The 10,649-nt window shown below is 33.6% G+C and overlaps 1 protein-coding gene across 3 annotated transcripts in view; it reads left to right on the forward strand.

Moving 5' to 3' along the window:
* LOC149533953 (truncated transcription factor CAULIFLOWER D-like) overlaps nt 1-4,325 on the forward strand; it is a 200,568-nt gene extending 196,243 nt beyond the window's left edge. For 2 of the 3 annotated variants that reach the window (XM_089804711.1, XM_089804710.1), the window contains exons 6-8: nt 3,619-3,660; nt 3,745-3,935; nt 4,035-4,325. In XM_089804711.1, the coding sequence (XP_089660837.1) occupies nt 3,619-3,660; nt 3,745-3,935; nt 4,035-4,047 (246 nt within the window). In that variant the 3' untranslated portion in view covers nt 4,048-4,325. Of the gene's footprint in view, nt 1-3,615; nt 3,661-3,744; nt 3,936-4,034 lie in introns of all 3 variants that reach the window. The other variant, XM_089804709.1, reaches the window with a different exon arrangement.
* The last annotated feature ends 6,324 nt before the right edge of the window (nt 4,326-10,649 follow it).

Genomic DNA, 10,649 nt, shown 5'->3' on the forward strand with positions numbered 1-10,649 from the left:
TTGAGTGCTTGCTCTTGAGAAGAAGAAGATGTGGATCTATTGATCCTATGCTCATGGGTTTGAAGTGTACCCATCAACTCATCCATTGTCAAAACAGTGAGGTCTTTTGCCTCTTCTATGTTCATGACCAAATTGTCATATTTATGAAGTAAACTCCTCAATATCTTTTCCACTATCCTTTGCTCTTGATAGTCTTCTCCATTTGATTTCAATTGATTAATTACATTGGAGGTCCTTGAACTGAAGTCTGCAATTGATTCATTTTCCTTCATCTGAAGGTTCTCAAATTCCCTCCTTATGTTCTGTAGCTTTACAGTATGGACTTTATCAGTCCTCTTGAAGTTCGTCTCAAGGATATCCCATGCTTCCTTTGCATAATTTGCTACTCCAATCTTCGGGAATACTGTCTCTATCGTTGCTGTTTCAATCAAACTTAATGCTTTACAATCCTTCCTCCTCGACTCTTTAAAATGAGTCTTCTATGCATTTGTGAGAGCAGCATACTAAGTTGGGTCTGTTACATCATTGAACCCATTAACTACAAACTCTCACAAATCATTTGCAACCATTATGGTCTTCATCTTTTTTGCCCATGTATCATAATTTTTCCCATTAAAAGATGGTGGTTGCTGCCATATCTTTCCTGCATCTCCTGCCATGTCAAATATCGCATGAAAACAAATGCCCTAACTCACTATGGATGTGGGGCCTCAAAGCTTTGATACTGATGCAGGAGCATCTTGCATCCAAAATAAAGGGGAGACATGTTGAATGTAAAATTAAAAATTTGAAAAGAAAAAAAAAATCTGGAGGAGAGAGAAAGTGACAAAAATTAGAGGAGAAATAATAAAAAATAAATAAAAAGGGGAAAAAAGGAGAAAAGAAAGGAAAAGAGAATTTCTATTTTCGAGGTGCATAGGTGTCATAATAGAAAAAATAAAAAATAAATGGTTGGCATTCCATTTATCAAGGTGTGTGGGTAGAATTCTAGAAAGTTATGAATATTGTAGAAAGTTGTGGATATTGTAGAAGGTTATGGAAGTTGTAGAAGGTTGTGGATATTGTGTAGGTGGAATTCTAGAAGGTTGTGGATAAGTCATGCATTGGGTGGTAAGTGCCTATTTAAGCAAGGCATATGAGCATTTCTAATTAAGCTTGAGAAGTAGAAGCTAGAAGGCGTGAAGACTTCAAGGTGTGAAAGCTCTAAAGGTGTAGCTCTTCAAGTAGAAATTCTTAGTGAAGCTCTTGGTGTGAAGACTCTTATTTGGGATTTCTGTTATGTTGAAGAATTGGTAAACTTCTTTTTGAAGAAGTCATATCTATGATATCATCTTGTGGGTGTTGTAATGATTTTCAAGTATAATAAAATTGCTTGTGAAGCATTTTTTTAATTTCTCTTGGTCTCCATATTGTTGCATTCTTGATTGTGAGTGGGTAAGGGTGGTGGGGCCCTCCATTAGATACCATGTGAGAAATATAAATTAAAATTTAAACTTACAACTCTAAACCTAAAAATTTTGCTCGGCACTTGAAAACTGCTTGGCACATGAAGGTGTCGAGTGCCAGTTTTGCCCGACACTTGCTCCGCACTTGAAGGTGCCGAGTGACAGATTGCTCAGCACTTGATGGTGCTAAGTGGTAGGCAACAGGTGCCAAGTAAGCTCGACACTCAAAGGAGAAAGCTCAACACCAATGGATGTTGAGTGAGCTCGGCTCACAAAGAAAATGCTCGGCACACACAAATGCAGTAGGTGTCGAGTGTTCTGTTTCAATTGAAATATTATAACTTAGAGAATATTTCAACATGAATGCTTTCACCATTAAAACTAGAGAGCCAAGGTTTAACCTTTCAAACAAATTACTCAAATGCAACATACAAGAGAAGAGCAATGAATTCAAGTATGCCTGCTTGCTTTTCTATTCAACTAAGATTTAAACTATTACAAAATCTGGGAGCATTCGGCTTCAATCAGAAAACCCTAAAACAACCCTAAACTGGTAAAACTTCAAACTTCAATAAACTTCAATAAACTTTAAACCTGCAACTCTAATGGCTGCATACAAGGGTGCCTGGAGCAATCACTGCTTCAACAGGACGAATCTAACAATGACAAACTTACAGAGTGAACAGGGGAAGCACGTGCAACTGCAGGCACAAACTTTTTTCCTTCTTCCTTTTCTGCTTAGCTCTGCAACTTCTCTCTGATCTGCTTGATCTGCAAACTATACTGAATGAATGTAGAAAACATTCCTTTTTTTCCATATCTTTCCCCCTCAACGTCCAAATTCAAAATCTCACCTACCAAAAATAAATGCCTGCCGTTCATGGATGCCTGCGGTGACCTGACAGGGTTGATGGGCGTGGGGCTCGAGGACAACCTGCTGGCTCTTCAACGTTTAAGTTTCCAACACAAGGTTAAGTGCTTTAGTTGATTTCTTTATAATGTATTCTGTATTTTCAGAATTGTAACACACAGTTTTTATTATAATTTCTGTTGTTGTTTATGCTTTGTTTATTATTTCTTTGAGCATCAGTATATCATAAGAACTTTTATTTTTAGATCTTCAACCTCTTAAGGGCGCACCTTATTTTTTATTTCTCCTCTCTTTCAATATAATCCACCTCCCTTTTGTGCCTGTAGACCCTCTTCGACCTGACTGGAGACTTCTCTTCGTATGTAGGGATGGTAACCTTAGTCCCCTTTCCTTTCTTCAGCTTGGAAGGTGCTTGCAGTGTAGTGATATGAGGTAGAGACTCCATATAGAAACGCTTGCGAACCTATTCTTTAGTTAGGTCAATCACATGCCGAGCCCTGTGCAAGATGTCATTCTCTTCCCTATTTACCTCGGCGAGAGGTTGGATGATGTTATTCCAAGATGAGATGAAGAAAGTCATCTAGAATAGCGACAAGAAAATCCATATGTTCGTGCAGAAGTTAATAACTGATAAAAGCAAGATTCTATATCATTATCTATTATCTATTATGAAGAAAAGTTTTTCCCGCAATTCTTCTGAAATCTTCTCTGCTGAAAGAGTGAATAGTATACTTGTGGACAAGCAGAGGAAAATCATCTCGCTTGCTTTCTGATTGAGTTTCTTCCAATGTAGTTGGCTTCTTCACTTTCCCTTCGAGCGCGAATGATAGATCCTGCTCTTATCAGTAGTGAATACATTCTGACCTGTGAATTGCTCTAAAGTGACACCAATTTTCCAACCAGCAAAACCACCTATAAGCTGCTATACCATTTGCAAATTATAGTAGAGCAAATGAAATGAAGAAAATAGAATAAAGAAAAGAAGACAGAGAAGACACAACGCGCATTAAATTTACAGTGCCCTACCAATTAACTACATCCACTTTGAAACATGAAAAATCTTATTATTCATCTCAGATTTGCAAAACCCATTTGTAACAGAAAATGCATTGATCTGAATAGATATCAGCCTTAGCAGTATGTGAATAGATTAGAGACTTGACCATTGGGCATCGTCTCTCAGCAATATCAGCTGTTGAAGCTTGACAATGGACTTGAAGAGAAGCTTTCTTTTAGCGCAAATTATTTCTGTATTAGAAGATACATTGATTTTTTTGGTTGGCTCAATTGTATTGTAAGCAGCGAAGCCGAATTGAGGAGGAGAATGCTAGACTTCACTTGAAGGTATCAATGTTTTCTCGTCTTTGGCATTTGTATTTCTTTGTCCTGTATTCTTCTGATTTATTAAAACAAAAGGTTAGTCTGCAGGTTGAACAGTTGAAACTGCGCTCCAATTCGGAGAACAATACTGCAGCGGAATTCTTGTTGATTGAGCCTTCGGAGGCTCATGATCATCCTCAGTCATCTGGTAGTATACGTAATTCTTGCACTTCAATGGGCCGACACAAAACAAGCACTATTCAGCACAATGAAGTTTCAGACACTTCCTTGCAATTGGGGTTGGTTAATTCGGCGTTTTATATTCTGATTGATTGGAATTATTGGTTATTTTTCACTATTGATAAGATAATTACGAAAAAAATTGTTTTCTGTTTCAGTTTGTCTATCTGAAACCTGGTTTTATATTCATCATCAATTCTTCTGATTATGGAGCTTATGACCTGAATTACGATGATAATCGTTCTCTATACTTGTTTTCGAGATGAAAGATACACATTATGTCAAGAACATTAGAATTAGAAAATTATTTGCCGCAGATACTAAAATTAAAATATAGTCAGGGATTACAGATTTTACGTTGACTTGGAACTGTAATTTAATTCTGATTTTATTGTGTGATAGAACTTGGATAACTATTCGTTGGCAAGGATTCTCATATTTTTCTGATATTTCATATGCTTTATCCGCAGAGTAAAATTATTATATATATGTGATGTCATAATAAATGTGACTGTTGTATGCAACAAATGGCAGATGGCTGGCCTCTATCTTTCAGAATCAGTTATGCTTTAAAAGCTGTTCTATTTTTTTGTGCTGTCTCTGTACTCATTCCTGGACAATTGTATTTACTGAGTTCAAAAGAAAAAAAATTGATGCCGTGATGGTGTTCCTTGAATTTTAAGGTATACTTAAGGATGATGGATATAACTCCCTGCATTCAAATGGGCAGGATATAAGTCAGCTGTGATTCAACACTAATATAATATATTGAATTTCTGATTTCCTTCGGATTTTTCTATTTAGAAAATTGCATTACATTTTTTTAAGAGAGCATTTAAAATTAAAGATACACTACTGCCACTGAATTCGGATGTGCTGATGCAAAGTCTACTTGGCCATAAAATTGTCTAAGAGCAAAATTCCTAACCCTTCTTGGTGAATATAGATAATAATTGCTTGATAATCTTTGTTTCTCTGTGAGAACGATCGGTTCGTGTCTCTTATTTTTCCGGTAGATCTCTTATAGGCATAAGCAAAATAACTTCACCGAATTATTGAGAAATTTAAAATATTTATAATTTTATTTCCCTGTGTTTACGCTGAATTGTTAATGGAGTCAAGCTTCCACAGTTCTGGGTTAAAGAGTCGAGTTTTCAACATTTATAGGGTTGAGGAGACTAGTTTAGAATAATTCTTTTTTCTGAAATTTTATGTGCAAAACAAAAGTATTCAACTAGAAATATGATTTATCTTTTTATCTCCGTAGAAATATAAAGACTATTAATTTTTTAATCTTTAAAGATTTTGATAATTTCAAACTTGAAATATGAACTATATGAAATTTATTATACATCAATTTTAAAAATACAGATGACTTGTATTACTTGTTTAAAATTTAAAACATAGTTAATATGACATGATTTCTAATAATTATTCATTATCTTTCTAATTGCATGAAATTTCACACTTCTCAAACTTCTAGCTTAGAGCATGTTCTCATCTCCTGCTAGGCTTATTTTTAGGAGTAATATGTGGAGTTGATGACCTCATTAAAATAAAATTTTGTGCTTATTTTTAATCATTACTCTCAATTTAGATGCAAAATGTTATGCCAATGAAAAATAAAATATTTGTTTATGAAGATACTTCTAGCTTTCTTCATTAAGTCCCCATTTTCTCCCATAGCTTTTTCTAAACACTTCAGCTGCCTAAATTTAAGCAGAGATGGCACTTAAGCAATCACATGAAAACACAAAGTTATTCTACACCCTTCAGCTCCCTTTTATCCTCAAGTCAATCTTAAAATGATTCCATTTATAATGAAAAAGCATGATCAAAAGCTCCCTTTTGTCTTAAAGTCAATCTTAAAATGATTCCAATTGTAATGAAAGAGTATGATCAAAAGTTAGCTCTAATAAAGAAGAGCAGGAGTAACATTTCTTGCCATCTAGTTACACAATTTGGATTCGTTTTATTGTGAAATCCTGTTTACCCTACAATATATTAGTAGAAAAGAAATGTTCATCTATACCCATCATATTCACTTAATATGGTATGTTCTACGCCATCATATTCAATTTTATCATTGGACATTATTATCGAATTAACTAAAGTGATTAGGACAAGTGTCTCACTGTATTTTCGGTATATGCATTCTTTGTATTAGTCATCTTACATTTGACTTGTCAAATTTTAGGTTAATGGTATAATGGTGGAGCTTTTTTCTTCTTTCTTTCTTTCTTTCCTTTCTTCTTCTTCTTTTTTTTTTTTGCAATAAAGCACATTACAAATGTATAAGCTAATGAAAACTTGAGATTGAAAATGATTCATGAAGTAGTGTATCATCATTCAATTCTTTTTTATCTTTAAATTTAGCAAAGATAATGTTTGTTTATTTAAATCTAAATTTTGTGATTGAAATGAAATTTGTTTTCATATAGTAATAAATGAATTATTTCCAAGCTCAAAATCTTAGAATTATAATGAAAGACAAGTGACAAAATCTAAATACATTGTCCTGTTTTACTCCTTGCAAATACTTGATGAATGACAAACAACTTCAGTTGTCATCTTTTATATAGAGTGTGTTCATGCTAATTATAGATGCTCCTTCTAATAAGTCATATTCTAAACAAGTTAGTACTTCCTTAGTTTTAGCTTTAGTATAAATTTAGTTTTCATTTAATAAATTTATTATAGTATAAAAATATTAAAATTAATAAAAATGTTATATAGTATTTTTATAATAATAATATAATAATAATAAATAAATAAATAAATAAATATATATATATATATATATATATATATATATATAATAGTATTCTTATAAGATTTGATAATATAAGTATATATAATATTTTTAAATGAATAAAAAAATTAATTTGTAAAATATAATATTAAAAATCTTAAAAAGAATCAAAGGCTAATAATTTGATTTAAAATATATAAATCATAGTTTTTAAAAATTAAAAAATATCATGTTTTACAACTCATGTAATCGATCCATATAAAAGTCAAAATGATTCATCTGAGAAAAATGCTTTATAGAAATTATTAACTTAAAAATCTTGTATCTAACTATACACTAATTTTTATAATTAAATTGAAAAATGACAAACTAGTTGAAATGAAAATGTTTAATCATGAGTTAAGACATGAAATGCAAAAAGTATGACAATAGTACCAAGAAGTACTAATAACAAGAATGTTGAATGATGCACTCATACTATCTAAATGCATTTTATTTTTCCTTCAAAAGAGGTTATGCTATTACCCGAAATAAATTTATTTCAATCAAGATGTCTCAATGAATACATCATTCCATATAGTCATGTATGATCTAATGTAAATAGTTATCCGTCTCAAAATAATTTTACGATTCTAATTGATTAATAATAGCATCAACACAAAAATATATATTCAAAATTAAAGGTTTCAATTTTATTTATTTTTATTACAAGTTTAATGTACATAGAGAAACATTAAGTGTATTTAAAAAATTAGTACGAATAGTTGGATATGTCATAAAAAAATGGTTGGAATCAATTTAATGAAATATTGTTTCAATTATATAAGCACTTTTTGGTTACTATATGTTGCTCGGTTATATAATTCTTTCAATTTTATAAGCCTTGGTTAATTTTTGAAACTTGCCCAATTTTAAGCTTTAATTTGATGATTTTATCTCCGAGTTTTTGTGAGTTTCTAAATCTTCATGTCTCTGGCTCGTTCCCAGCTCCGCACAACACTTGAAAATTTTAAAATCCGGCTTCTGAGCTCTAAATTATCGCAGGTTAATGTTGAGACCCAATATACATGTTTTCAAGTCTATCATTAACCAGTAACCTCTCAAAAGGTTAATGATAACTTTCAAACTACGCATTTTGGAGTAGGTTAATTAACCTCTCCAAAAATGTGTTTTTCTTAACCTTTCAAAAGGTTAATGATAACCCCCAAAAACACGTTTTTCTTAACCGTTAACCTCTCAAAAGGTTAATGATAGCCTCCAAAAACATGTTTTTTTTAACCTGTTTGAGACAATCATTAACCTATCTGTTTAGTTGATTAAGGCCAAGAATTGGAAGCAAGAAGATCATGATGTTGAACAACAAATGGAATTGGATGAGGAAGGCGAATTGTTTGCTAAGAATTTTTGGGGAATAATAGGATGTCCACTGGTAGCAACGCTTTCACAGAACTTTACAGTATTGCTGTTGGAATGAAGAAGGAACCCGTGTGTTGGGAGGAGAAAGTTGCCTTAATGCAGAGTTTAACATCAAGAGTAGCACCTGAGTATGTCAAACCTGCCAATTGGGATGGGTTGAATCATATCCATAGGGGGAGAGAGCAGTTACCAATATAGTGGCAGCTCTGATCCAAAGGCAAAATAAATGGCATTGGCTCTACTTATCTTTAGTGCTCCTAGTCATAACTTGTCCCTGCACCCTAATCATATCAACTCCAGTTGCCATAGCTTGTGGTTTAGCACAAACTACGAGGATGGGCCTCCTCATCAAGGTGGAGACTTTCTAGAAGCCTTTAGAAGGATAGAAGCAATTGCTTTTGATAAAAATGGAACACTAATTCAAAGAGAAGTCAGAGTGGTAGACATTTATGCAATATGTGAAATGTTGAAGCTTGTAGGATACATGATAGATGTTTGACAAAATTCTTGAGCTAGATACAGTGTCTTGGAAGACGCCGATTGCAGGGTATGCACAAAAAAAGGGTACACTAACAAGGCGCTACGAGTGTTTGGGAAAATTCTCTAATGAGATGTGTGGTCGTGGACTGAACTCAAATTAAAATTCATGTCTAGGTGTTGAATGAAATGCCTACAAGAATATGTGAGGAAAAGAAGTGAGTCTCAAGCAAACTGCTCATCATTTCCTCTTTGCCTATGTATCACTGAAGTAAATGAAGTCGAATCATTAATATTGTGATGTTGACTGTGTCAATACCACATGTGAACTGTTTGGTAGAATATTTCTATTCTCAACCCACGACATGATAATCTCCAGCGATGAATTGCTATTGGTCATAATGGAAAGCACAACATCATGATTCAAACTTCACCTCCAGCTTTGACAGAACATATTATGGTGTTCAATTATTGATTTATCTTTTATTGAATGCCCTTGGATATGCCATCTCATTGGAATTAATGGGCATGGTCATCGAATCAGGTTGGATGCACCAAATCATGGATGAAGCTAGGGGTAGAATCTGCACTACCATATTTGAGTCCTACACTTAATGGGGATGCCTTGCTCAGTGGTGCTATTGGATTCTAAGTGATATTGAAATGCAATTTGCAAATATTATTAGGATGCAACGATAGAATCCAAAATTTTGTTCAATATAAAACTAGGGGCACAGATACTTGGTGTTGCTGCAACTGACAAACTTGTTGCTCAAGGTCTCATGTAGATTAGCTCTCTTAGGAAATGACTACGTCAATAATTACTTCCTCACATTGATAACAAATGGGGCATCAAGTGAAAGTAGGCTTTCAAATTTTATTCAAATTGAAGGAAAACTGTGTTGATCACCTTATCAATAATAAACTAAATTAGTGATAAAAAAGCTGCCAAAACATTGAATTTTAGCAAAGATCTCTACATCACATGGTCACCTGCTAGTGTTAAGACTCTGGATGATTCATTGAAGGGAAAGCTTGAATAGGAAAGGAGTAATCATCCTATCTATGATTATTGCATTGATGGCAAGATAATTAACATTACTACTTCTGATGTTACTCTCACAATGGAATGCTCCCTCTGTAATATTAAGGACTACAACTATACCATGGTTCATAAATATCAAGTCAACGATTCGAGCTTCTAAAGACATCTTCCAAGCCATACATTTCAATAGTGGTCATTGTCATTTAAGGTTAATTTTGTTGAGGTTAATTAACCTCACTGAAATCACGTATTTTGGAGGTTTTTATTAACCACGAAGAGGTAGTTATTAATCGCTAGGTCTATATAAGGATGCCTTTTGGCTTTGTAAAGGGGGACTTTTTGGTTTTAAAAATAAGGGAACACTATCCTAAAATTTTGATTGAGAGATAAATTTTGGAAAGTATGTACACTTTTTATCTCTGAAATTGAAAATATCTTTTGTCTTCTTGGTGCAAGGAAATGGAATGAGATATGCTTTGGGTTTCTTATTCTAAAATCAAAATTATTATCTATTGTAGTAAACATTCTCATGGTACTGTGCGAGTGTTTATGAATGTTAATGAATGTTCTTGGTAATACTAGTTGTTTTCAAGCATAGTCCTTGATCACCTTTGTTATCAATCTTGTTTACCGAAGAAGGTTGTAAGGGCGTGTGGTGCATTCGTCTTGAATGACTTTTTCCTGATCTTTAAAGTTTTTAGATTCTTTATTTGAAAATTATTTAAAAATTATATCATACGAGGGAGCTACCCCTCTAAACGCAGAGGAAGGCCACATACCAAGGGCCTCTCCAACAATTGTGAACAGTTTTCCACACACTCCATTCGGAAAATTCTACTGTGACAAATCTGTTTAGCAATAGATTTTTGGTAACTCTGCTAGGGAGACTGAACAAGAAAGATTAACAGTCACCTGTGATGAAGTCCTCTTAGTCTCTCTGTCACTCTCGTAGCCCTGAAGGCCAGAATGTGGTCTTTATCAATGGAGATAAACAAAGAGCCATCTCTTTGGGTGACCCCTTGTTTGAGTCCTCTGATTTCTTGCATAACAACTTTTCATCTCTTGGGGATGAGGAGAATATGT

Source organism: Cupressus sempervirens, chromosome 10, assembly GCF_028749045.1.
Source record: "Cupressus sempervirens isolate cs-2001-9-10 chromosome 10, ASM2874904v1, whole genome shotgun sequence".
In the NCBI taxonomy this organism is placed as follows: Eukaryota; Viridiplantae; Streptophyta; class Pinopsida; order Cupressales; family Cupressaceae; genus Cupressus; species Cupressus sempervirens.